This window comes from Cervus canadensis, chromosome 23 (assembly GCF_019320065.1).
Source record: "Cervus canadensis isolate Bull #8, Minnesota chromosome 23, ASM1932006v1, whole genome shotgun sequence".
In the NCBI taxonomy this organism is placed as follows: domain Eukaryota; kingdom Metazoa; phylum Chordata; class Mammalia; order Artiodactyla; family Cervidae; genus Cervus; species Cervus canadensis.
In genome coordinates this window covers 37,431,300-37,459,291 of record NC_057408.1, presented here as the reverse complement: position 1 = coordinate 37,459,291, position 27,992 = coordinate 37,431,300, and the positions used below count along the sequence as shown (strand labels likewise).

Here is a 27,992-nt window from a genome sequence, read left to right as displayed (position 1 = left end):
TCCAGGTAGGAAAAGCTTTTACCTATCTCAAGAATGCACATATCATGACCAGCAGGTAATGGTAGTGTCAGTGAGGTTTCATTTCAGTGAAGTCCACTCCCAGGTGTTCAAGGGGCAGTGTGCCTTTTAGCTGAATACCCAGAGGATTTTGTCTGAATACCCGAGAGGCAGCATTAACCTGAGAGCAGGCAGCATGGCCTAGGTGGGTCGCTTGGTGTGTTTGGCTTACCAGAGTGTGTGCCAGCTCCTCCGGTACCAATAATTTGTCACTTGACAATTCCCACCATCTCTTTTCAGTCTTGATGGCCCCTTCTGCTCTGGCTAACCCAACAGCTGTTGTCCTTGTTTTATCAGGCTAGTGCCATCAGTATGTAGGACCCAATTAGGGTCTGGAACCTTGAGCCCTTCTTTAAAACAAACCCCAGATACCTTACCTCCTCTTTGTAGATTGTGCCTTCTTTTTCAACACCCGGTAACCTGCTTCCATCAACAGCTGGAGCAGTGCATTTGTCTCTTTCCAGCATTTTTTCTTGGTCTCAGGCAGCCAGCAGCAGGTCATCCCCGTATTGTAGGAGCTGACATCCATACTCTTCCGGACGGAATGAGTCCAGATCAGAAGCCAAGGCTTCCCCAAAGATGGCTGTGGAGTTAGCCTTTGTTATCTGGTGCTCCCGACTGGATCTTCCCATTCAAAGGCAACGATGGCTGTGATGCTGGGGCGAGGTATATGCAGAAGAAGGCATCCTTGAGATCTAGGCAAGTGTAAACTTTAGTCCTCGGCGGGAGGAGGCTAAGCAAGGTATAGGGGTTTGGAACAGTGGGATGTAAAGTCACAGTAGCCTGGTTGACTAGCCTGAGATCTTGTACAGGCCTATAGTCCTGTCCTCCTTCCCTTTTGACTGGCAGGATTGGCGTATTCCAAGCCGATTGGCACTCTACTAGAATGCCTGTTTGTTTCAATCTATTGATGTGGGGCAATATGCCGGTTCAGGCTCCATCCATAGCGGGTACCAGCACCCTCTAACCGGGATGGTGCCTGGTTTGAGTTCCATTATCACTGGGGCGTGATGTTTAGCCAGCCTGGGGGGAGGAGGGGTTGTCTTCCACCCAGACCTCAGGGAATAATTGAGTTAGCTCCCTCATGCTCTTCTGGCCCACCCGGTTCTGCCTTTAGAGGCTCATGCAACCTCCACTCATCTTGGGTTGGTATTGAGAGAGAGGGCAAATAAGTCATAGAGTCCGTCCAGAAGGTGGGCCTCTCCTCAGGGGAGAAAGTCACCTGTGCTCCTAGTTTGGAGAGCAAGTCTCCTCCCAACAGGGGTACTGGGCACTCAGGAATGTCACTTGGTGCCCCCCCCCCATCTGACATTTTCTGGGCTGGCAAAACGATTTAGTCATCTCTTCTCCCGATACCCCAGTAACAGCGGCAGTCTTTGTGGACAGTGGTGCCACAGGTTTTGTTACTACCGACAGTTCCGCTCCTGTATCCACCATGAAGTCAATGTTTTGGTCCCCCACTTTTACGGTCACCATGGGCTCTCAGGGACCTAATATCTCGGAGCCCTAGCAGCCCTAGTCAATTTCCAAGTCAGCAAGCCCCACAACTGCGGGAGCTTCCTCTTCCCTCCTTGCCTTAGGGCATTCATTCTTCCAGTGGCCAAAAGCTCGGCACCGGTCACACTGGTTTGGCTGTAACGGGCCCAGGGCTTCCCTTGGGACCGGCTGAAGGGACTGTCCTGTCCCTGGGGCAGATGAGGTTTTCTGGAGGGCCCGAGTTAGACTTTCCCAGAGCAGCAGCTTGCACTGTAAGTCTCTTGTCTGTTCTCTTTCATTCCCTCCAGCTCTCTGGCAGAGCGCGGTCTCTGCTTAATTCCAACGTCTCCCTCCCCTTCTTGTCAGTACTCACCGGGAGAGGCGGGTATAGCTTGGGCGATTCGGTTGGAGCGGGATCCTGGAAGTGTTGGCCAGAGGCTTTTGTCACCGGGATCGGAGCCTGCCCAAACGGCGGCTCTACGAACTCCGGGAAAGCTGGCGGAGGAGCAGCGGTGCTGCAGAAACTTCACCTGGCCCTGGATCGGGCAGTAAGGAGGCCTCCGGTCCTGGTGAAGCACTGGGAGGCAGGCGTGTCATTATCCAGCATGGGGGAGGGGTCAGGTCATCCCCGTCCAAATCCTGTAGGATTTCCTTTTTTATCATCAGTCAATTTTTGTGCCCTTAATATTTTTCCCTTTCCCTTCTGGATACAGAACCTTGTCCAAGTAGGAGGGTCTCAAGCTAACCCTAGCCATGAGTCAATAGATGGATATTGATCCAGGTGTCCTGGCTCTCTTGTGACTTTAAGTTTACGGTGTTCTCTGGTGGCCATCCTGCTCCCATAGGGGTCCATTCGACCTCACAGAGTATGTGGAGGCAGTTAGGCTTTATCTTCACCCCATAGTCTCCTCCTAATCCCTCTTAAAATTTTTAATCATGCACTCCGATACAGTTGCCTTAGATTCACTTTCCCCCATCTTGCTTACCTTTTCAGACCTTCTTCTACTTTTTCTTTTCGTTCTGTCTACGAAGTTCTCAGTACCCTATGTACTTCTGATATTTCCACTCAGTGACACTTAAATTGCCATTCTGCCTCCTTCTTAATTGGGGTGAGAAGAGCCTTACCTGCCATATCCCAGAGGGAGAAGGGGGATCAGCGTGTCTTCACCTGCTGGTCAGCACAGCTGAACCAGAACATCACATGGTCCGAGACTGTTTCTCCCTTAAAGTCCATTCTGCCTTGGTGGGCCTGATCAGGTGCGGATGAAAACACAGATGGGTTAAATATCTCATGTTCCAGGCCATCTCCGGAAAAGCCAATTCATACTCACTTCTGTTTCCCCCTCCTTCTAGCCTAACAATTCCGGGGTGGGGGTCAAGAATTTCACAGCAGACGGGACACCTCCTGGGGGAGGGCAGAATACGAGCATACAAGGACCAGTTTCCTATCCTAAAAATCCCCTGGTGATCGCTTGGTAATAATTTTTCCTGAGACGGCGTGGACACACCTCCTAAAGGTTCTTCACAAATTTCCTTCCTAAACCCCAGCACGCTCGTCGACCTATGTACCAAGCAATCGCTGCCTGCCTATTCCAGGCTCCTGTGGGTCCCCGCTCCTTCTAGTCCCTCCCAGGGGGGTGATCAGGCCCCCTCTTCCACCCTGCTGGGTGGGCTCCTCCTCACCTGAGCGCTCAGTTCCCTGCTGCCGTCCACTACCTGCCAAAGCGAAGAAACCGGGCTTTGAAAGGCTGAATTCTTCCAGAGGGGCGAGGCGCCTTCCCCCCTCTAGGAGATTCAAGCCACAAAGCCTCGGGGTGGCCTCAAATGAGACCTGTCTCCTCAAAGTGAGGAGTTTCCCGGCCAATGCACCAAATGTTATAGCCACGCTTTCCGGGAAACAGACTCACTCAGAAGGACAATGCAGATAGTGGAGTGCAGTTTATTACGCCGGCGGGCCCAAGGCAGAGTCTCCTCTTAGCCAAGGACCCCGTCCCGCATTTGTGAAAATCTTTTATACCCCATGCGTACGTGTCTAAACCCACCCCTATCCCATGTGTACGTGTCTTAACCCACCACTTGCCCCATGTGTACGTGTCTTAACACACCACTTGCCCCATGTGTACGTGTCTTAAACAGTCAATAGTCAATAAGCCCGCAGTTACATTCCAACCAGTTAATAATCGATAAGCCTGTGATTACATCTTGACAGATGCGAAAAAGTTTATGACCTGTCCGGAGACAGGTGTGATTACGGTATGCTTCCTCTTAGGCAATGAGTAGCCTGGATGTGATGTTCAGGATTCCTCTGTCTGGAGGGGGTCTTATCCTTCCATTGTCGTCCTCACAGGCACTAAGCAGAGAGTTCAGAGTCCACTGGAGAGGCAGTCGAGCACAGCCAGCACGGACAGGCCTGAGATCGAGTTCAGGCCCCATGAATTCCTTCTTCATCAGAAGACTAAATTGCCCTCTTTATAAGTTAGTCAAGTCAGCTTTCAGCAACCAATAAGCAAGAGTGTGAGAGTGCCTGCAACCACCTTATACCTCCTTTCTTCAAAGATAATCTTAAATCCAATCAACCTGCCAAAATGTGGAGTATTAAGAATCACCTCTCATGAGTCTCACTGTTTTCACTTTCCCACTCAGCATCTCCAGAAGAAAAAAAGACAGGGAGCTAGAAGAAAAACCTTCCTGCTTTTTGCCACCTCGTTCTTCTCCAGAAAGCAAGCTTTTGATACAAGACTCCTGTTAGCTTTACTTCCAACTTATCATATATCATAATTTTTTTTTTAAAGGGTGGTCTTCAGGGCACAAATCTCCCAAAAGAAGTTCCCATAAATCAAGGCAGTAATAGCCAAGTGCTCCATGCGGTACTGGCAAGTCCAGAAAACAATTCCCTGTGCAGCTGGGATGTTTAAACAACGCTGTCAGTGGGTCTGTTAATTCTCCACCCCAGCATCTGCTCTCCTAGCACTTACATGTAAGTTAGAATCTAGGGTATGTTTTTAGCAATGGTTGCCAGATAAAATACAGGAACCCCGATTAGGTCTGATTTTCAGATGAACAAGGTTGTTTTTTTGTTTTTAGTCTAAGTATATCCCATATATTGCATGGGATATACTCATATGGAAAACATTAATCTTTTATGTAAAATTCAGATGTATCCCATCTTTTTGATGGTGGTTGATTGAAGTTTTGTTTTGTTTTCTTTTTTCCCCTAAATCTTACAATCCTACTTTTATCCCATAATCTCAATATGACTAGCTTTCCTGGTCTATAAAATACGTGATCTGCAACTGTATTTCTGAGGATAATAAAATATCTGAGTTGCCTTTACCTACTAAAGAGAAAAATCAAGCCACTATCAGAAGTTTTGTGCACCTTTTGCTTACTTAAGAAGGGAAATAAAAAGTAAAGCCAGATTTAGAAAATTAGCAACTTTTTAATAATTTTATTCATTTATTTAATTTTTGGCTGTTCTGGATCTTCACTGCAGTGCCCAGGCTTCTCCTTGTGGTGGCTTCTCTTGCTGCAGAGCAACATCTGTCAGTCCCTGGGCTTCAGTGGTTGCAGCATGCGGGGTGGAACACAGGCTCAATGGTTGTGGCTCCTGGGCTTCGTTGCTCCTTGGCCTGTGGGATCTTCCCAGACCAGGAATCCAACCAGTGTCCCTGGCATTAGTAGGTAAACTCCTATTCACTTTGCCACCAGGGAAGTCAGCAACGTTTTTTATTTATAAGATATCTTAAGGTACTTTCTATTCTTTTGCAAACCTCTCAATAGATACTTTCATAGGTACATAGAGTAACGTGAAAAAACCCATCAACCACGTCCACAGGACACTGCCGATTGAAGTTCACCCTCAGGTGATTCCAGTGATGCCTTGCTAAAGTGAGGTCCCAGGTCCTATAGTATCAGCATCACCTGGGATATCTTGAAAGGCAGAGTTTTGGGCTCCACCCCAGACCTTCTCAATCAGAATCTTCCCTTTAACAAGAGCCATAAGTGATTCATATAGATATTAAAGTTTGAGAAGTCCTGAGCTGAAGGATCCACTTTTTCACCATAAATTGGTCTTTATATTTAATGTCATGTTGCAGTAATCCTTAACAAACTGTCTCTTTTAACACATTAGGAATCGTTTCCTTTGATCCAGTATCTTCAAGGTAGGGAATTACTGTATTTCTATTTTATTCATATGAAAATCCTAAATGACCATTTCTAATATTGTTTCATAATAAGCATATGTAACAAAATAAGATAAATATAAGTTTAAAAAAGTCTCTCACTGAAACTAATTCAACAACCTATTATAACATTCTGGGTAGTCCTTGCTGCTGCTAAGTCACTTCAGTCGTGTCCGACTCTGTGCGACCCCATAGATGGCAGCCGGCCAGGCTCCCCCATCCCTGGGATTCTCCAGGCAAGAACACTGGAGTGGGCTGCCATTTCCTTCTCCAATGCATGAAAGTGAAAAGTGAAAGTGAAGTCGCTCAGTCATGTCCAATTCTTAGCGACCCCATGGACCGCGGCCTACCAGGTTCCTCCTTCCATGGGATTTTCCAGGCAAGAGTACTGGAGTGGGGTGCCGTTGCCTTCTCCATGGGTTGTCCTTAAGAACCTACAAATCACCAGCAAATCTTTTTGTGCCTTTTTACTTCATATACTACAACTTACATAAGAATATTTCAGTTCAGTTTGGTGCTCTGTGATGAGCTAGGGGCTTGAGATGGGGATAAGGTGATAGGTAGGTTCAAGAGGGAGGGGATATGTGTATACATATTGCTGATTCACTTCATTGTACAGCAAAACTAACACAACAGTATAAAACAATTATACTCCAATTAAAAAAAATTTTAAGAATAATTATATGCCAACACCATGCATTCATAGTATTCCTAGGTTCCTCTAAAACTGAACAAAGGACATGCAGTTTGGACCTATGGCAAATTCCAAACTACTCTTATGAAAATCTAAATTTTAAAAAGTAATTTAAAAGGTTTCGTAGATCTTAATGCCTCTGGAGTTCAAAAACCTCCCTTTATAGTTGCCTGCTTGTTTTTTAGAAGTTACAGGGTTGTATGCTAGAAGGAATTCTGGAATTGGCATGAGAACATCAGAAGGCCTGATGCCTACAACCAGTTCTGTGGCTGACCGACTAGGTAATTTGGGAGACTTTAACATCCTTCATCACCATCCCTCAAATTGAGTTTTCTCAGCTGTCAGATAAGAGTGGAGTCTGAAACTGTCTCACAAGATTCTCATAAGAATCTTGAAAGGTATCTTATTTGTGAGATATCTTAAGGTACTTTCTATTCTTTCACAGACCTTTCAATAAAATAGATACTTTAACAGGTGAATTGTCAGCTCAAGTATAGTAACAGGAAAAACCCATCAACCATGCCCACAAGGACACTGATGATCGAAGTTCAATCTCAGGTGGCCCCAGTGATGCCTTGTTGGTCAAGTGAGGGCCAAGACCTGCAGCATTAGCATCACCTGGGATGTGTGTTTACCCCAGATAAAATGTGGGGAGAGGGTCTTTGTGATGACTGTATTGTGTACGGCGATGTGGTCTTAAGATTTGTTTTGTGTCCTGCTTCAGCTAGGGCTGGCAGTTGACTGAAGATTACATGATATGGTTTCCCACAACACGCCTGATTTGGAATAAAGTGCGAGTCACTCAGTCGTGTCTGACTCTTTGCGACCCCATGGACTATACAGTCTGTGGAATTTTCCAGGCCAGAATACTGGAGTGAGTAGTTGTTCTCTTCTCCAGGGGATCTTCCCAACCCAGGGATCGAACCCAGGTCTCCCATACTGCAGGCGGATTTACCCACTGAGCCACAAGGGAAGCCCATTTGATTTGGAACAAAGATGATGGTAATTTTAACAGTCCCATCTACAGAGCCATTGCATACACACCTCATAGACATGCAACCTGAGGCTCTGTGACCTTGGCAACCATAACTCTCCCCTCTGCACCTCAGAAACTGAAAGTTCTCCTCCTGGTTGGAGTCAGCAATGTGTCCTGGGGGCACCGAACAATGAATTCCTCATCAGGTTACCACTCAGGGCTCTGTGAAATCAAATGATACAAGGCTTTTTTCTGCCTGCATTCTATACAATCCTCTTGCACTTTTTCCCAGGAAAAATTTACTAACGGGTTATAAAAAACATGCTTTAATATTTTTAATTAGCTTTTTAAAGAAAATATTATTCCTTCAAAAACATGTTTTTATGTCACAATTAGCACATTCATTCTATAATTGTTATCGGTTATTAAGTAGCTTTGTATCTGAAACAATCACATAATCCCAGATAGAAAGAAGCTTCATGGTCAGTTTGTTAAGACACCCCAGGGCAGAGTTCTCCCCTCTACCCAGCCCATGGAGGAGAAACTCAGTTTTTTTGTTGTTTTAATAAATTCATTACTGAGAGTCTGAAAAAGATAAGGGAGGGGCGTGAGGGGAAACACTCCTCATCTAACCACCTTCATGCAACTCTGGCAAATCTGTTTGTATGTTTGCATGGAGCTCTTACTGTCTGCATTTACATTCAACAATATTGCACCTAAAAATTTCCCTTAGCTTGTTGAATGCCATTTCCCATATTCAACAGTGCTTCTAGCTTCCTATCTTTGCCCTGCCCTCTGCCTAGGATGACAGTTATTTATGCTTAGCCTTTGTCTTAGCTCAGCTGTTAATCCTTTTAGGGCCCCACCCCTCCAAGTGTGCTCCACTGACCAGTGAAACATCTTATAAGTGCCCAAGCTCAGGCTCCACCCCGGACTTTCTCCATCAGAATCTGTCCTTTAATGAGATCCACAGGTGTTGGTTGTTATGAGTGAGCATTGTTCAGGAAGGCCTTTCCTAATCTCCTAACCACCCCTTCCCACCACCTCCCACTGGCCCACCCATCCAGGATAGGCTGGGATAGGTGGATCCTTGTGATTGCGTTTTCGTTCCCCTCACACCCCACCCCCGTCTCTGGCTGGAGATGGTGGTGGACTTGTAGTCATTGCCAGTCCCTGGGTCCTCGAGTAGCTCTTGATACGTAAGAGCTTTCTATTTGGAATTTTCATCATTTTCTAGCCCCCCTGCTTTCATAGATGAAGAAATGCAGAAGACAAGTTTTCTTCCTGCTGGGAAACAGGGTGCTCAGGTAGGACTCTCTTGGACATTGGCCTGCAGTTCGGGGGTTCCCATTCTGTTCAGTTTGTCTGTTTGTTTGTTTCTGTTGCAAGTTTTTATGACGGAAAACTCATGGGGCAGGTGATGCTTCTCTGCAAGTACTTTCTAAAAGTCTACTGCTGGAACTTTATTTCTTTTGCCTAAAATGTTGGTATCTTTTAAACACCAACATCTCTGAGAGGAATCGTGCTTTACACTTGGTGTGAAGATGGAGCAGCCGGCAGGTTTGGGTCAGTGTTTAGTGAGAGATAGAAATAGTGATTATCTGCTGGAAGGAGATACAAGACGCTTGTAGGTGATGTGCTGTGTATGTGAGAGCTAAGTCGCTTCAGTCATGTTTGACTCTCTGCAACCCTGTGCACCGTCGCCCGCCAGGCTCCTCTGTCCATGGGATTTTCGAGCAAGAATGCTAAAGTGGGTTGCCATTTCCTTCTCCAGGGGACCTTCCTAACCCTGGGATCAGAACCCATAGTCTCATGTCTCCTGTGTTGGCAAGCATGTTCTTTACCACTAGCGCCATCTGGGAAGCCCACAGTAGGTGATAGGAAAGACAATAGTGAAATGCTGCAAAGCTGCTTCTGATTCTGACTGGTGTTACAATAGTTTTGTCTTGATTCATACCACTGGTCATTTTTCCATTTTAAAAAACATTCACATTTTTTGCATCTGGAAGAATCTCAGGATGGGGCTTCCCTGGTGGCCCAATGGTTAAGACTCTGCGTTTCTACTGCAGGGGTGGGGGTTCTATCCCTGGTCAGGGAACTAGTAACACATACTGCAAGGTGTGGCCAAAAAAAACTCAGGATGGACTTTTCTCCCCCATCCTGCATCTCATCTGTGACAAATTTCATCTGCCTGCTACTGATTTTTCTTTTCAAATGTGTGTTTTTAAGTTGTAGGCAAAGTGCAGGTGCATTGATACTGACGTTTTTAAACTCACCTTAGAACTAAGGAACACCTGAACCAAGGGGAGCTTTCACTAGATTCATGAACCACCAAGTCTTTTCACTGTGGAAGGAGTGTTTTGTGAACTCGGGGATGGACAGTCTGCTGGAGGGAGGCTGAGCCTTGGAGGCTGCTGTTTTGAAGTCGTGGGAGACTGATCAAAGGCTTTGGAGTCAGATTGTACCCAGAAACAAGAAACATCTGTCCTGCAGGGCTATTGTTCCTCATATCTGAAAAGAACAAGAGGCTCCTGGTACTGCTTACCAACTGCTCTTACAATTAGCTACACAGATCACCAGAGTATAATTATATTCAAGAGCGTGTGGCTCCCCGTCCTCCGGCCCCGAGAGTCTACCGCTATACATCCCCGTCACCATGGACACCCACTCCAGAGGAATCCTAAGTCAAAGTCAGGTCTACCCCTTGGGGAAGCGTGTACAAGGTTGTCTCTCTGTCCTAAACTGCTTATCTGAGTGTCTGTGATACGATTCATGGTAGTTTGCCCAGACTTTGGACCTTGGGTGGAGTTTGCAAGTCATTTGACGCCTTCAGAGTGTACCCTGTTGAGCAACCTGATGCATCTGAGCCATGCAGGATGACTAGAACGATTGTGTGTTCTACATGCTGTGACATCAAGCTTAAGTTCATTTGAATCATACTTTCCCATGGGGGTTTTGGCCCATCCCAGTGAAGAGAGATTTTTAACAATATATTCTTGGGAGGCTTAGTGGTGTTCTAAGGGTTGCTCTTAGAATCTGAAAGCATTTTGGTGGTTCGTTTTTCACATTTAGGGTGTTTGTTTAAAAAAAAAAACCTTGTTACTAACCTTGAACATTTATTTTTCTACTATATTAACAATTTTGTAGGACTTTGGTTGGGTTTTACACCTTGATTTCTCCATCGGGAAAAACTATACAGATGTTTGTTACTAATGCTCATGAGTAGAGGTTCTAGAGATGAAAACGTTAAGAGTCAGTTAAAATTATTCCAGATGTGAACAGTAGGAGAGATGATAAAGAGTCTTCAGCAACATCTCCCAAAACACACAGATGTACAGAACAGACTTTTGGACTCTGTGGGAGAAGGCGAGGGTGGGATGTTTCGAGAGACAGCATCGAAACGTATATTATCAAGGGTGAAACAGATCACCAGCTCAGGTTGGATGCATGAGACAAGTGCTTGGGGCTGGTGCACTGGGAAGACCCAGAGGGATCAGGTGGAGATGGAGGTGGGAGGGGGGATCGGGATGGGGAATACATGTAAATCCATGGCTGATTCATGTCAATGTATGGCAAAAACCACTACAATATTGTAAAGTAATTAGCCTCCAACTAATAAAAATAAATGGGAAAAAAAAAAGTAAATGAGTTAAGACAAAAGAAAATGAAAGTGTTAGTTGCTAAGTCTTGTCCGACTCTTTGTGACCCCATGGACTGTACCCCACCAGGCTCCTCTGTCCATGGGATTCTCCAGGCGAGGACACTGGAGTGGGTAGCCATTCCCTTCTCTAGGAGATATTCCTGACCCAGGGTTCAAAGCCAGGTCTCCTGCATTGCAGGCAGATTCTTTACCATCTGAGCCACCAGGAAAAAAAAAAAAGTTGTCTCTGTTCAAATAAGGACCTTCTCTTAAAACTTTGCAAGTTAGGCATAACTTCATCCTTATAGTTTTTATTAATAATAAGTCATTTAATTTATGTTTAAATTTTTATTTATTTATCTACTTCAGGGTAAGCATTGGATCTTCCTTGCTGCGTGCAGGCTTTCTCTAGTTTCAGTGAGCAGGAGTTACTCTCTAGTTGCAGCGCTCAGTCTTCTCTTGTTGCGGAGCACGGGCTCTCTGCACATGGGCTTCAGTTACTGTGGCTCCCGGGCTTAGTTGCCCTGTGGCCTGTGGAATCCTCCCAAATCAGAAATCGAACTTGTGTCCCCTGCACTGGCAGGCAAACACCCAACTAATGGACCACCAGAGAAGTCCCAGTGATCAGTCATGTGAAACATTATCCAGGGAGCCGGTTCTCATCCCAGTTCTGCTCACCTGTGGCCCCTACCCATCAATGAGGAAGGGATTTTTATTTTTAACTTATTCTTTTCCCACAAGACATCCTAGTGTGCTGAAAAGTGGTTGTTAATCCAGCTTTCTCAGAATAAAGTACAATAGAAAATGCACTGAGAACTGTATTTCTTCTCCTCTGGAGAATTCATACATTCTTTAAAACATGAGGAAAATATATAGTTTTGATAACCCACTAGCACATAAAATTAATTGAGTCAGATTGTAATGGACAGAAGCGGTGATAAGATTCACACTTCGACTTAATATGTGGAGAATGCCGTTGCAGCTGGTCAGAATAGAAAGCAGAGGGATTTCTAGCAGGGCAGATGCATCTTATAAAGGATGCACTCGGAAACCCTTCTCTGCTCATTTTCCCCTGTGCCTGGCACTGAGTCCTCTCTCTACCAATCAGCTTGGGCTGAGATGCAGCGATGTCATATACTGCATCCTGTTAGACAGAAGTGAAAACATGGGAAAAGCAGAACCTCTGACCCAGTCCAGCAGTGAGTTGTACTGTGCGCCCACACACACAGTACAGGCAAGACAAGAAAGCCTGCATCCCATGGTGCAAAGGGCATTCCCTTCTACAAGACTAGCCAAGTGCTAGAAAACGTGAAAAGGCCAAACATCAACACTTGTGACCAGGGGTAAGAATCATTGCTGTTTTTGTCCTGTGGCCCTGGTACCGTCGTTAATGCCAGATGGTGCTTGCAGAGGGGCTTATGATGAACAGAGCCTTCCCCTGACTGGGCCATAGTGTCACTGCTTCTGGACTCTGGAGACACGGCCCTGGGATGCCTTCCCGCTCCTGGTGGGAGCAAACACAGGCAAGTGTGTTCTACACATCTTTCAATCTAGCGTCATCAGTATGTTCTATTAGAGATCATCTCACAAAATCAGTGCCTAACTCGCTGTGTGCTTTTCTTTACGCCAAGTAGTATCATAGTGCAACTGATCTCAATCAATGTAGGTTTGAACTGCATGGGTCCACTTGCACTTACAGATTTTTGAATAGTAAATACTACAGTACTGCGTGGACCCTGGTTGGTTGAATCCTTGAATGCAGAAGAACCTTGGATGTGGAGGGCCAACTGTAAATTATACTTGGATTAACCCCCACTTTGTTCAAGGGTCAACTATTTTTAGAGCTGCATGTAGCTTTGGAGGTCATCTCATTGAATCTCATTTTTCTAGATGAAAAACTGAGGCCTGGGAATTTTTCCTACTAAAAACTTGGTAGTTTTAGAGTCCTAAGGAGTTTTTTTTTTCAGCTTGTTGTTTGCATTTGGCAGTGCTTGTTGGGTCATCTAAGCAGCCTCCTGGTTTTCAAGCACGTGGTGCTCCTGTGTGCTCAGCTGACAGCTCACCCTTGGCTGTCCCCTTGAGGAGCAGAAAGGAAGGACTTTGTGGGATGGAGAGGAACAATAAGGCAGAAAAAATAAGCATCTCTAGGATCCAAAAGACTTTAAAGACTTCAGACTGTTAAACACTGCATTAAATGAAGTGATATCTACAAAGCCTGAAATCCTTCCAGCAGGTCCTATGACATACGAGGATTCTACTCTAGCTAACAGGAAAACCTCCACTTATGGTCAAAAGACTAAGTTTATTTTTTGTGTTGTTCCCCTTGGCTGCCAACTTTAGGTGGTGGTCAAAATGTGGGGTTTGTTGAGATCAAAGACTACAGCCCCTCCCCCAAAAGGCAGTGAATTATATTTCAGAAGGGCCAGTAAGTGTCCTGCTCAAAGGATTCCTTCGCATCCCTTTCAAGGAGACCACATCAACAAGATTTCTTTCAGTCATTCTCCTCTGTTCCATTTAAGCTATTGAATCTCCCTTGAGTTGATTTTATTTTTATATTTCTTGGCTATCTAATTAATACTCAGACCTAGTTGATGAGGGATATGTGTTCAAATTCAGCTATTTAATAGTGATAATGATAAACACAAGTATTTTCCATTTACCTAGAAATTTACAGTTGGTAAAGAGATTTTACACATAGCAGTCACACTCTAAGTAGCTGCAGTTTACAGAAAACCATAAAATTAGGGCCTAGAGTTTAAATGGCATGCCCATTTCACTCTACGAGGAAAACCTCAAGCTCAGAAGTGGAGAGACCACCTGCCTTGCAACTCAAAATATGGTCCCCGGATTGGCAGCAGCAGCATCGCCTAGTATTTATTTATTTATTTTGGTTGCACTGGGTCTTCGTTGCTGCACGTGGTATTGCCCTAGTTGCAGTGAGTGCAGGCTGTTCTTTGTTGCAGCGCCCGGGCCTCTCATTGCAAGTGGGTTCTCTTGTTGTGGAGCATGGGCTCTAGGGTGCCCAGGCTTCAGTAGTCGCATGTGGCACATGGGCTTAGTTGCTCCCCGGCATGTGGACTCTTCCTGGACCCGGGATCAAACCCTGCATTGGCAGTAGGACTCTTATCCACTGAACCACCTGGGAAGACCACCTAGAAGTTTTAGAAGGATAGACTCTCAGACCTTACCCAAGAGCTATCAAAGCATAGTCTGAATTTTAACAAGATTCCCAGGTGACTCCTGAAAAACTCTTTCAAACTCTACATAGTATCCAAGAGGACAGCAGTCATAAGATTTTCCCTTTTGCATTCACAGCCCTATGATATAATTAATTTGTGTGTCTGTAAGTAGGGGGCTGTGCTGTGTATTAGAGCCCCCTTGATGCCTGGGATTAAATAGATGCACAGTGGCACTCAAGAGGTCCAGCTTTGAAGTCCAGATATCTGAGTTTGAACTCCAGCCCTGCCCAAACCTCAGTTCATGTACCTATAAGAATAAAAATAGCTCTCCTCATAGGGTTATTGGGAGTAAATAACTTGATGCATGTAATAAACGTGGCCCAGCACCTGATGCCCAGAAGAGCATGCCTTTAGCTGCATGTAAGTGGTAGATGTTAGGTGCTCAATAACTGTTGAGCAAATAAAAGAACAGAAACTTTAAAAAAAACTTTTGCAAATGTCAAAACTTGGTGCCCTGTTGCTCCAAATATATGAAATTGAATTTTAAAATAATATACAGAGGAAGCCTGACAGAAGAAAAAGGTAGAATGGGTCATAATGGATCCACAGGAAAGCATACAATTCAGAATCAGGAGACCAGAGTTTGGATACCAGCTGTGTCCTTTTCGAGCTGTGTGATCACCTGTAACACACAAGCTCCTAAGCCTCAGTTTCTTCACCTGAAGTATGGGATCACTGATCCTCTTTTTTTCTCAAGTTCTGAAAGAAAAAAGAAGGTTTTGTAACTGACAGAGTATCCCCACCTCTCAGCACAGACCTGGCACCTAGGAGATGCTCCATAATGGATGTTTCCTCAGTTGAATTAGAGTATGCCATGTCAACAGGATGAAAACTGGATGTTAGAATGGTCTGTGGCCCTCCAAAACACAACCCTAACAAAATCCTCTTTCTTAGTATTTCATTTGACATCATTTCACCAACAAAGGTCTATATAGTCAAAGCAATGGTTTTTCCAGTAGTCATGTACGGTTGTGAGAGCAGGACCATAAAGAAGACTGAGCGCCGAAGAATTGATGCTTTGAATTGTGGTGCTATAGAAGACCCTTGAGAGTCCCCTGGACTACAAGGAGATCAAACCAGTTAATCCTAAAGGAAATCAACCCTGAATATTCATTGGAAGGACTGATGCTAAAGCTCCAATACTTTGGTCACCTGATGCAAAGAGCTGACTCATTGGAAAAGACCCTGATCCTGGGAAAGATTGAGGGCAGAAGGAGAAGGAGGTGACAGAGGATGAGATGGTTGGATGGCATCATCGACTCAATGGACATGAGTCTGAGCAAACTCTGGGAAACAGTGAAGGACAGGGAAGCCTGGTGTGCTGCAGTCTATGGGGTTGCGAAGAGTCCAACATGACCTAGGGACTGAACAACAACAAGAAGTATTTAGTTTCTTGGGGGTAGAAAGCGTTTTTAAAAGCTCCCTGGGAGCAGGTGTTAAGGGAGGGAGGTGACAATGAAAAAACTCTGAGTTAGAAGTTTGGCTCTGCGACTCAGTACCAGGTGGGAGTACCAGGGAAGACATAAAGGAGAGAAGAGCGGTTAGCCAAAAAGCAAGCAGAGTGACCCTCGAGTTGTAAGAGAACTATGATTTCTAGATCTAGGTGTGATGTCATATGTGAAAGAACATTGAAAATTAAGAGCTATAGACATATAATTATGGAAAGAAAAGACTCTAAGGAACAGTCCTCTAGATCAAATTCATTCTGCAGATCGTTGGATCTGTGGATGCCAAGCTCTATGATACGGAAGGCTGACTGTGCCATTTTATAGAAGGGACTTGAGCACCTGTGGATTTTTTGGTATCCATGGATGGTCCTGGAACTGTGTGGCAAATATTTTCAAGCTGGATATTTTACCTGGATTTATTTCCCATAATAGATTGATTAGGATTAATCTCAAAAATATACAAGCAACTCCTGCAGCTCAATTCCAGAAAAATAAATGACCCAATCAAAAAATGGGCCAAAGAACTAAACAGACGTTTCTCCAAAGAAGACATACAGATGGCTAACAAACATATGAAAAGATGCTCAACATCACTCATTATTAGAGAAATGCAAATCAAAACCACAATGAGGTACCATTACACGCCAGTCAGGATGGCTGCTATCCAAAAGTCTACAAGCAATAAATGCTGGAGAGGGTGTGGAGAAAAGGGAACCCTCTTACACTGTTGGTGGGAATGCAAACTAGTACAGCCGCTATGGAAAACAGTGTGGAGATTTCTTAAAAAACTGGAAATAGAACTGCCATATGACCCAGCAATCCCACTTCTGGGCATACACACTGAGGAAACCAGATCTGAAAGAGACACGTGCACCCCAATGTTCATCGCAGCACTGTTTATAATAGCCAGGACATGGAAGCAACCTAGATGCCCATCAGCAGATGAATGGATAAGGAAGCTGTGGTACATATACGCCATGGAATATTACTCAGCCATTAAAAAGAATTCATTTGAATCAGTCCTAATGAGATGGATGAAACTGGAGCCCCTTATACAGAGTGAAGTAAGCCAGAAAGATAAAGAACATTACAGCATACTAACACATATATATGGAATTTAGAAAGATGGTAACGAAAAAAAAAAAAGATGGTAACGATAACCCTATATGCAAAAAGGAAAAAGAGACACAGAAATACGGAACAGACTTTTGAACTCTGTGGGAGAATGTGAGGGTGGGATATTTCAAAAGAATAGCATGTATACTATTTATGGTGAAACAGATCACCAGCCCAGGTGGGATGCATGAGACAAGTGCTCGGGCCTGGTACACTGGGAAGACCCAGAGGAATCGGGTGGAGAGGGAGGTGGGAGGGGGGATCGGGATGGGGAATATGTGTAAATCTATGGCTGATTCATATCAATGGATGACAAAAAATAAATAAATAAATAAATAAAATGAAAAAAAAAATAGATTGATTGGGGGAAAAAAACAATTATGAAGAAAATTAGCTTCTTCTCTAGAATTTCACCAGGTTATTTTCCAGGTGAGTGGAATTCAGCATGAATTTCTCCATAAAGGAATCTCTTTACTAATACAACCCCGGAACTTTTTGTAAGTATACTCCTTGGTAAATCAAACCCCTCGAGCAGTGTTGGTTGGTGCCACATCACGTTCTAGGGTCCGCATGACCCCAACAGAAAACTTACAGGCAGAGGCCATACAAACATACCTGCACTTTTTTTTTCCCCAGAAGTCTAGTTTATTTCCCCCACCTCTTTCAGAAATATTCCTCTTACATCAAAAACAGTGCAGTGATTTAAGAAGTACGCATGGGGTTTGAACTGTGGTGTTGGAGAAGACTCTTGAGAGTCCCTTGGACTGCAAGGAGATCCAACCAGTCCATCCTGAAGATCAGTCCTGGGTGTTCATTGGAAGGACTGATGCTGAAGCTGAAACTCTGATACTTTGGCCACCTCATTCAAAGAGTTGACTCATTGGAAAAGACCCTGATGCTGGGAGGGATCGGGGGCAGGAGGAAAAGGGGATGACAGAGGATGAGATGGCTGGATGGCATCACCGACTCGATGGGCATGGGTTTGAGTAAACTCTGGGAGTTTGTGATGGACAGGGAGGCCTGGCGTGCTGCAATTCATGGGGTCTCAAAGAGTCGGACACGACTGAGCAGCTGAACTGAACTGAATGCATGGGGTTTGGAGTCAAAGAGAACTACATTCAAATCCTACTTCCCATACTTATTAACTATGTGACTCAGAGTAACAGTGTTACTAATTGTCTGTTATCTCACTTGTAAAATGTGGGGTGGGGGGTGGATAACAAAACTGGATCGTTTGAAAACTGAAGATAATGCTTACAAGGTGCTTAATCTATTGGCTGGTTCAGTTCAGTTGCTCAGGTGTGTCGGACTCTGCAACCCCATGGACTGCAGCACGTCAGACCTCCCTGTCCATACCTGCACATTTTAAAAAGTTCTGTCCACTTACCAACACTTCTAACAGACTCTGCTGGAAATGTCAGAGTTTGAAAAGATTTCCACACAGCGCAAGTTGGACAATGGTTATTCATCTTTTGAGAGAGATCATAGCAACCCTCTTGCTATTGCCAAAGTCTTAGATTTCACATTATCTTTCTTACACTGTTAATATGTTAGTGGGTTCCTTTTTTGGGTGGTCGAAGGAATGACAAGTATAGATAGGATACATGTAAAGCAGGGTTCTAGTTTTCACTATGATCTCAGCAATAAACTTGAACCCTGGACTGTAAGTGAACCTGACACTGTTCTCTGTGCTGCCTTTCTGCTTTGTAAACATTCTGCTACATTTCCTTATCAATCACACTTATGAGCAAAGAAGCTGTTCTATTCCAACCCCTCTGTTTAAAATGGATAAAAGGATGAGTGAAAAATAATTATCAAGAATATTTCACAGAAATACAGTCAATGTGGTATTTCTCATACTTAGTTTGTCTCATCATTTTTACAGATTTCTTGTGTATATTAGTGGTTTAGTGGCTAAGTCATATCCAACTCTTGTGACCCCTTGGACTGTAGCCCACCAGGCTCCTCTGTCCATGGGATTTCCCAGGCAAGAATACTGGAGTGGGTAGCCTATCCCTCCTCCAGGGGATCTTCCCAACCCAGGAATTAAACCTGAGTCTCCTGCATTATAGGCAGATTCTTCACAGACTGAGCTACAAGGGAAGCCCCCTTATATATATTGGCACATGAATATTCTAGAATAAAAAGGTCAATCTGTCTACTTCTATGGCTAGTAGCAGATGGATAAAGGAGGATTCTAGAAGACGGGGTTAGCCTCAGTTTGTGTGAAAAGAACTGAATTTTTAATTTAATTATAAAATGGTCTCTGGATTATCTTTTACAGAAGCCCAGATCACACGACCATAAGAAGTTTATAGCATCATTACCGTGCTTAATCCCTCCCACTCAAATCCGTTTATCAACCAGCTACAATTTTTTAAAAGCCTTTTAATATGTAATATGGGGTATTTGCGGTCTGCTTTTCTTAAGGAGAAGAATGCATTGTACCATACTCAATACCAAAAATTCCGTATAATTTGACCCTTTCTTGCCAGATAACCTCATTTGGGTTTGGTTTCCCTGGTGCGAGCTCAGCTCTCTGCTTCCTGGCAGTCATGCCTCTGGTCCCCTGAGAGAGCTGAACTGGGCAGTCTCTGGGCTTCCTTCTGCTGCCCTGGAAGGGCCCTGAGCCCAGCCGGAGGCCACTAACTGAGGCAGTGCTCATTGGAGGCACGGCGCTCAGGAAGGCTGACATTAAGGAGGCTCTGAGGATCTGTGACCTTTCACTCATGCTTACAAACTGCATCATTCCTAGAAAGCCATGGGCCTCCCACTCTAAAGAATGTAATTTACAACTGGAGTGATTTAGTATCTTCAAACAAATACAGGGAATTTGCAATTCAGGATACAGCTCGTTCAGAAGATGCACAGATAGCTGAGTCAAGTCCTGGGAAGAAAACCTAGGTTCAGGTCCCAGCAGTGTTCTCTTCTCGAAAAAGCTGGGCGCAGCTGGGGAGGCAGGAATAACTGCCTCTTTGTAGGGGGAGGCTGCTTTAACTTTACCTTGAGCAGAAACCTCAGTGGCTAGATATGTATTGTGTATGTAGTCACTTCAGTCGTGTCCAACTCTTTGTGACTATGGACTGTAGCCCGCCAGGCTCCTCTGTCCATGGGATTCTCCAGGCAAGAATACTGGAGTGGGTTGCCATGCCCTCCTCCACGGGATCTTCCTGACCCAGGGTTTGAACCCGACTCACTTACGTCCCCTGCACTGGCAGGTGGGTTCTTTACTGCTGAGCCACCAGGAAAGCCCCCGCTGGCATGGGTAGCCATTCCCTTCTCCAGGGATTTTCCCGACTCAGAGATCGAACCCATATCTCTATGTCTCCTGCATTGGTACACAGGTTCTTTACCACTAGCACCACCTGAGAAGCCACAGGTATATTGGGTTAGCCAAAAAGTTCATTGGGATTTTCCCATAACATCTTATGAAAAACTTAAAGTTTTTGCCCAACCCAATAGTGCTGAAAAAAAAGAGAATTCTTCCTTTCAATATGGCACAAGTGGCAATATTTTTACAACCCTTTTTCCATTCTGACATATCGCTTATGTACCTGTGGTTTTATGGCTAGACAAGGAAGCAGTGTTTTGGGGGGATTTGGAACAAGGATGGAAGTTGTGCTGTGCCCCACCCATGAGATGCCAGAATTCTGAGTTTGTTCAAAGAAAGAGGATTTGAAATTTCCAGAGGTTGGGAGAAAACAAAATGTGCATTGTTAAAAGAGTTTGACCGTGTCATGACTCTCTTCCGAACAAAGACATTTGGTCTTTTCAAGTAAAACAAATCCAACAGACAGGCCAGGAGAAAGTAACTGGTTTACGGCCACTCATTTCTGGGGTGGCTGACTAGTGCTCAAAATGAGAAGAGTCAACAGGGTCTCCCCTAAGGTGAGGGAAAGCCCACCAGCCCCTCTTTGTGGGGTGATTACATGTGTGTGTGCTAAGTCGCTTCAGTCATGTCCTGCTGTTTGCAGCCCTGTGGACTGTAGCCTGCCAGGCTCCTCTGTCCATGGGATTCTCCAGGCAAGAATCCTGGAGTGGGTTGCCATGGCCTCCTCCAGGGGATCTTCCCAACTGAGGGATTGAACTCGCATCTCTTATGTCTCCTGCATTGACAGCCAGGCTCTTTACCACTGGTGCCACCTGGGAAGCCTGGGGTGATTACAGTTAGATCCTTATTTAGTGTGTGGCGCAGGTTAGAATACAGAACACCTGCCTTGTCATCAACAAACCACAAACCATGAAATTCTATTCCTGTGCAAATAAGACGTGAGAATTTTGGAACTTCATGGAAAGCATGAACTCGAATGTATGAGAGATCGTTTCTAAAATGCAGAGTGTATCACACTGCCATTTAGAAGTCATTTGTTTTATGCATCAACTTCCCATTAGCTATCTATTTTACATAATGTATGATGTTTCAATGCTACTGTCTCAATTCCTCCCAACACAGGGAGCTCAACCCAGTGCTCTGTGACAACCTAGAGGGGTGGCCTGGGGTGGAGGGTGGGAGGGAGGTTCAGGAGGGCGGGACATACGTCAACTTATGGTTGATTCATGTAGTTGTACGGCAGAAGTCAGCACATCATAAAGCAATTATCCTCCAATTAAAAATACATTTTTAAGAAGTCATTTCTGGTTTGCGGTATGTGTATTTGTGTCAGCATTTTGGCTGGGAAGGTAAATGTAAAAGAAAGAGGAGATAACAGCAGAGAAAATTCCAAGACAGGCAAGATTGGACAGCGAATGCTTGGCAGTGGGTTCTGAATGCTAAAACCGTGGGTGAAGATTATTTTTCTTGGATCTGCGCAACATGGAGCAAATTCCTGACCCCATCTGGCCTGCTGCCTCGGGGCTTTTGTTCTTCCCTGAAAAGGTGGGGGAAAAAAAGAAGAAGAGGTATCTTGCTCAATTCTAGTTGCTGTCCAATCTCCTGATTTTAAGTTAAACTTTATTTTGAGACAATTGTACATTAACATGTAGCTGTAAGAAACAATATACAGAGATCTGCTCAGCTTCCCCATCAGCCATATCATCTTGCAACTCTGTGTACAAGGCTACAACCCGGTTATGGATATTGGTACATGTTTAAGGTACATAATGTTTCCAATCCCACGACACTGAAACATGTTTAAGGTACATGATGTTTCCGATCCCACGACATTGAAACATGTTTAAGGTACATGATGTTTCCAATCCCACAACATTGATACATGTTTAAGGTACATAATGTTTCCGTTCCCACAAAGGTACCTAGTTTTGCCCTTTTATAATCATACCCTCTTCCCTCCAGCCCTCACCTTCTTTTCAACCCCCGGCAACTGCTAACCTGTGGTCTTTTTTTGTAGTCTTCTAATTTTAAAAATGTTAGATAATGGAATCATCCAGTATCTGACTTACGAATTGACTTCTTTCACTCAGCATAATTCTCTGTAGAGCCAACCAGGTTTTGCAGTAGTCTTTTTTTTCTCTCTTGATGTGTAGTATTCCATGGAATGGATATATCCATTTGTTTGACTGTTAACCTGTCAAATGACATCTGGGTTGTCTCGATTTTGGCTACTGTGAATAAATCCACTAATAAAAAGTTTTAACTTTCCTGGAAAAATGCCAAGAGTACCTTGGGTGGGTTGTGTGGTAGCTGCATGTTTCATTTTTGGTTTGGTTTCGTTTCTTATGACGGTCAAATATTTTCTAGAGTAGCTGAGCCATTTTACATTCTCACAGGCAATATATGAATGATCTAGTTTCTTCTCATCTTCATCAGAATTTCAGTCAGTTCAGTCACTCATTCATGTCTCTTTGTGACCCCATGGACTGCACCACGCCAGGTTTCTGTATCCATCACCAACTCCTGCTCAAACTCATGTCCAGCAATTTGGAGATGCCATCCAACCATCTCATCCTCTGTCATCCCCTTCTCCTCCTGCCTTCAATCTTTGCCAGCATCAGGGTCTTTTCCAGAGAGTCAGTTCTTCACGTCAGGTGGCCAAAGTATTGGAGCTTCAGCATCAGTCCTTCTAATGAATATTCAGGACTGATTTCCTTTGGAATTGACTGGTTTGATCTTGCAGTCCAAGGCAAGTTGAGTTCAGCTCAAGTCGCTTAGTCGTGTCCAACTCTTTGCAACCCCATGGACTGAAGCACACCAGGCTTCCTGGTCCATCACAAACTCCTAGAGCTTGCTCAAACTCATGTCTGTCAAGTCAGTGATGCCGTCCAACCATCTCATCCTCTGTTGTCCCCTTCTCCTCCTGCCTTCAATCTTTCCCTTCTTGCAGTCTGGGAAAGAGTGAAGTCAAAGGCAAACCACTTCAGTATTCTTGCCTTGAGAACCCCATGAACAGTACCAGAATTTCAGATTGTTACCATTTCTTATTCTGGTCATTCTGATAAGTGTCTAGTGATATCTCATTACAGTTTTATTTTTTTCACCAACCTAGTGGCTAATAATGTTGACTGTCACTTCACGTGCTCATCTGTATATCCTCCTCAGTGAAATGTCTGTCAGTGTCTTTTGCTCTTTTCCTAATGATTTTCTAACTGAGTTTTGAGAGTTCTTATTCTAGATACATGTCCTCTGTCAGATGTGTGGTCTGCAAATATGTTCTCCTAATTTGTACCTTATGTTTATATCTGCTTCATGTGAACAACGTGAACAAGTTCTTAATTTTGGTGAAGTCCGATTTGTCCATTTTCCCCTTGTGTGGATCGTGTTTTCTGTTGTCAAAAACATAAAACTCTTCGTCAGGCCCTAGATCCCAAAGCTTTTCTCTTATTTCAGAGTTTGTGTGAAAGTTTGATAGTTCTGCATTTCACATTTACACAGTGATCTATTTTGAGATCATCTTTTTTAAAAGTGTGAAATTTATAGACAATAGCTTCTCTACATGTGCCAGACAGCCCAGAGAAAAATGTTCTCCTGACCAGCCATGCCCACTTAGCTCTCCACCCTCACAAGGCCATACCTTATTGAGCATCTCCTATATCCCAGGAGTGTACCAGGCGCTCTCCAGGAGTTTCGAATCAATGGCGAAGGCCTAGCTTTTACAATGATGCCACGTGGACCTAACAGCAGCGTCTGTCAGACTCAATTAGGACTTGTTACTCTAGTTGCGTCATACTGAGAGACTGCTCCACTGCTCCTAGCCTCAGCCTTTTCATTTTAATAAGATGGATTTGAGGTTTGAATTAGATAAAATATGTCAAATGACTTGTGCAGGGATATTCAATCAATGGTCTCATTCTTCCCCAAACTGATCCATTGCAGCTGTTGAAAAATTCGCAATGGGCTGTTGTAGTCCGAACAGAAAAAGGCCAATTGTGTACAGCTGACCTTGACTTTTCTAAGGGCTAATTATCTGGTTTATAGAAAAACTGGGAATCTTACACTCTTGCTTCCTAACTTCATAGCCTGCATTTTGCCTAGTAACATAGCTAGTGGTACTAGCTAAATAAAGACAGCAACTGAAAATTTTTTTCTGATTCAGTTAAAATATCTCAAAGATAGAAGGACTTAGGAAAAGGAACTGATGTGGATGGGAACAGATTTTTTTAAACCAGACTATTTTAGTTTTATTAACTCTTGTTAAATTATGGGAAAGATATGAAACACTCATAAAATTAAATTCTATGAAATATGTGAGGAATTTCTACTAAGGGGAAAAAAACTAGCTTACCTGAGGTCAGTTCTTGAAACCATCCACATTAAATTTTCTGATTTTTATACAAGCCAAATTATATAAATGACTTTTGAACTCTCTTATTGAATGGTATAACACTGAAAATTCAGCGGTTGCCATTGCTTGTCATCTCAGCACCTACCATTTTGTTTTTTTGCATTTTTTTTTCCTTTTCACCATCTCCTCTTTCCCTTATTAAAAAAAAATGTAAAATGCCAAATGCCTCTCTTTCTTTTAAAAAAAAAATTTGATTGTTTTTGGCTGTGCTGGTCTCCATTGCTATAGACGGACTCTCTCTAGTTACGGTGAGTGTGGGCTACTCTCTAATTCCAGCGTGCGGGCTTCTCGGGATGGCGGCCTCTCTTGCTGTAGGGCTCAGGCTGTAAGGTGCACAGGCTTCAGTAGCTGTAGCTCATGGGCTCAGTAGTTGTGGTGCCCAGGCTTAGTTGCTCCGCAGCATGTGGAATCTTCCTGGACCAGGGATCGAACCCATGTCCCTTGCATTGGCAGGCACATGCCCAACTACTGGGCCACCAGGGAAGTCCCTCTTTTCTCTTGCTTAAAATCTTTCTCCCAGGGACATCTGCAGAACTATGTCTGGGATTAATCACATTGTGTTGGATCTGTCACAAATATTTTATTTTTGTACAGTTGATTTGAAACTAAACAAGCACCAACGGCTTTTCTGAAATAGCCACATACAGAAAACATAGGCAAGCAATGTGCGGAGCGAAGGCTTAGGAGGCAGGTGGAGAGGGGTGATTTCTAATTGGGGGTGGCGGGAAGACCCCTGCAGCTCCCATACATCTGCATCTTTGGGTCCTTTTTAGTAGCATCTGCTTAAGCCACAAGCAGCCTCCCCAGTTCCCATTCACCCCCAACCTGGGACCCCCAAAACCCAGAGCTCACAAGCATTTCTCAGCCTCTGGAATCAGATCTATCCTTCATCAATTTACTTTATCATTTAGTCAAAGCATGATTTGAATATAAATAGCAAAATCATATAAAAGAAAGTAATTCCTTGGTGGTGTGTATATATATGTGTGTGTGTGTGTGTGTGTGTGTGTGTGTATATATATATATATGCAAGTTTGATCCTGGCATTGTTTATAATGCTTATCCTGTTAAAATTAAACACATCTCTTAACTAGAAGAATAAGCCTGTGTTGATACTAGATATAAAATCTACAAATTAACCCAACTTTGGGAAAGTCAGTACTTTAATTGATGTTGGCATTTGATACCTCACTGGGGGCCCTGGTTCCTCAGATTATATGCTAACACACGATTCCCATCACACCAGGCTACAAGGGTGGGGGAAGGTAAAAAAATTCCCTTTATAGGATGGTTGTTATATAAATACTCTCCAACTATAATCGATCAACCCCAGGATTGATATAATAATGTAGCTGAGAAACCTAGTGTTTGGCTGACTTTCTCTCATATGATACAATCAATTGAATGTGGATATTTTGTGCACTTTTTGATTTTCTCTTCCATTGCTGGCCACAGCCAATGAACTAAATTATAACTCTCTGCTCCTATGTTTTCATCACATTAAATGCTTTTTTCTGTGTTTTTTTTTTGTTGCTGTTGTTCTACGCCAGTATCCCGTTTCTCAGAGGAACATTTCATCTCGACAGCCAGGGAGAGAGCCTGGATGCTCAAGGTAAGGTTTAAGCATAAATTATGTTGCACGACTCCCTGTTTACAGATTAAATTGGAGTGTGTATTATTGATGCCTTTGTAACAAATTTATTTTCAAAATTCCATTATACAGTTAAAGGGAGTATTCCAGTAAATATGCTTCATTTGAAGATTATTTTTCAAACAACATTCCATTTCCCATGGGTACCAAGAGCTAATTAGCTGTTATCAGGAATTCCTCTAAAAATACTCAAGCCAGTTGAAGTTTAATTTTGGAGATTTTCCTGGTGAGAAGTGAAGTGAGAAAATACCAAGATACCTCAGGCTATTTCTAATTATGAAGAAGGGATTATTTGTTAAAAATCCAGGCCACTGCTCCATTGACTTTAAAATAGAGATGGGTGTCTTAAAGGAGATGAAAGCTCAGAAAGCATAATTTTTTTTTTCAATTTGGGATTTGTGTTTGAGACACAATCATTTGACCTTCTGTTATTTCCCACTGGTGCTCTATCTAATATTCCAGGAGCTCACTAGAACAAAGAAACAATTAACTGAAATTCCAGCAGATGGCAATATTTGGAAAGCCATCCTGAGAGATTTCAAAGCTGTGAGCTATTTTTGTTCGCATAAGGAAGAGTCTCACAAAGTGTAACATCCTATATTTCATTCAGGGTGCCCTAAAGATCTTTTATTTTTTTGCCCATAGCACTGAAACTTTTACAGGGGGTGGGGGATAGATGTGTGTGTTTCAGGGTGGGAGGGGTGGAGTATGTGTTGTTTTATTTTGTATCATTCTGAAAGGATAAAATTAGAAACTTATTTCTTCAATAATTTTCCAAACAGTATTGGTGAGTATTAAAAGCTCAAATCAGTGGGTAATATACCGTTTTTGTCTTGGGATCTTTGGGATAAAATGATATGGTTGTTGGTCATTTTTAAATAAATTATTTGATAAGAGAAACAAAAAATTCTTAAGAGTAGAATTTTAAGGTGTTACCTAGATATTAAACCAAGTGAAATTTACAGGTACAAAATTCTTATTTGTAATGATTTGAAATGATTAAGGTTTATTTAAATAGGATGAATAAATTTGCCCCTTTTACTCTAATGACTGTAGAGATGCTGTGTGTACCCTGAGTGGTGCCCGAACAGCTAGACTCTTCAAGAACCAGAGCTGAACCTAGGACAGAGCTGAGACAGAGGGAAGGAAGTAGAAAGGCGTCTGAGAGCAATTGAAATAGAAGAACCACTAAGAGGAGCCGCCAGGGCTTTCTGTATGCACGTAAAAGCAGCCCCTAACATGACCCTTCTATACTGTTGGTAGGAATGTAAGTGACTACACTATGGAAAACAGTATGAAGGTTCCTCAGGAAACTAAAAATAGAATTACCATATAATCCAGCCATTCCATTTCTGGCACATGTCCAGACAAAACTATAATTCAAAAAGATACATGCACCCCAGTGTTCATAGCAGCAGTGCTGACCATAGCCAAGACATGGAAGCAACCTAAGCGACAATCAGCAGAGGCATGGATAAAGATGATGGGGCATACAGTGGAAAAACACTCAGCCAAGGAAAGAATGAAATAATGCCATTTGCAGTTAACATGGATGCAACTAGAGATTACCAAACTAAGTGAAATAAGTCATAAAGAGAAAGATATATACTATATGATATCACTTATATGTGGAATCTAAAGTATGATGCAAGTGAACCTATCTGTGAAACAGAAACAAGCTCATGGATATAGAGAACAGACTTGTGGATACCAAGGAGGAGGCAGTTGAGGAGGACTGGGATGAGAGGTTGGGGTTAGCAGATATAAGCTAT

The 27,992-nt window shown here is 43.5% G+C and overlaps 1 protein-coding gene across 2 annotated transcripts in view; it reads left to right on the top strand.

Annotated features, from left to right (window-relative positions):
• The window catches only part of MAPRE2 (microtubule associated protein RP/EB family member 2), a 221,742-nt gene that overhangs the window by 15,833 nt on the left and 177,917 nt on the right, over positions 1-27,992 (top strand). For both annotated transcript variants that reach the window (XM_043444233.1, XM_043444232.1), the window contains exon 2: positions 26,120-26,181. Coding sequence is in view for 1 of the 2 variants with exons in the window: in XM_043444232.1 (XP_043300167.1) it covers positions 26,120-26,181 (62 nt within the window). In the remaining variant the exon portion in view is untranslated. The remainder of the gene's footprint in view (positions 1-26,119; positions 26,182-27,992) is intronic.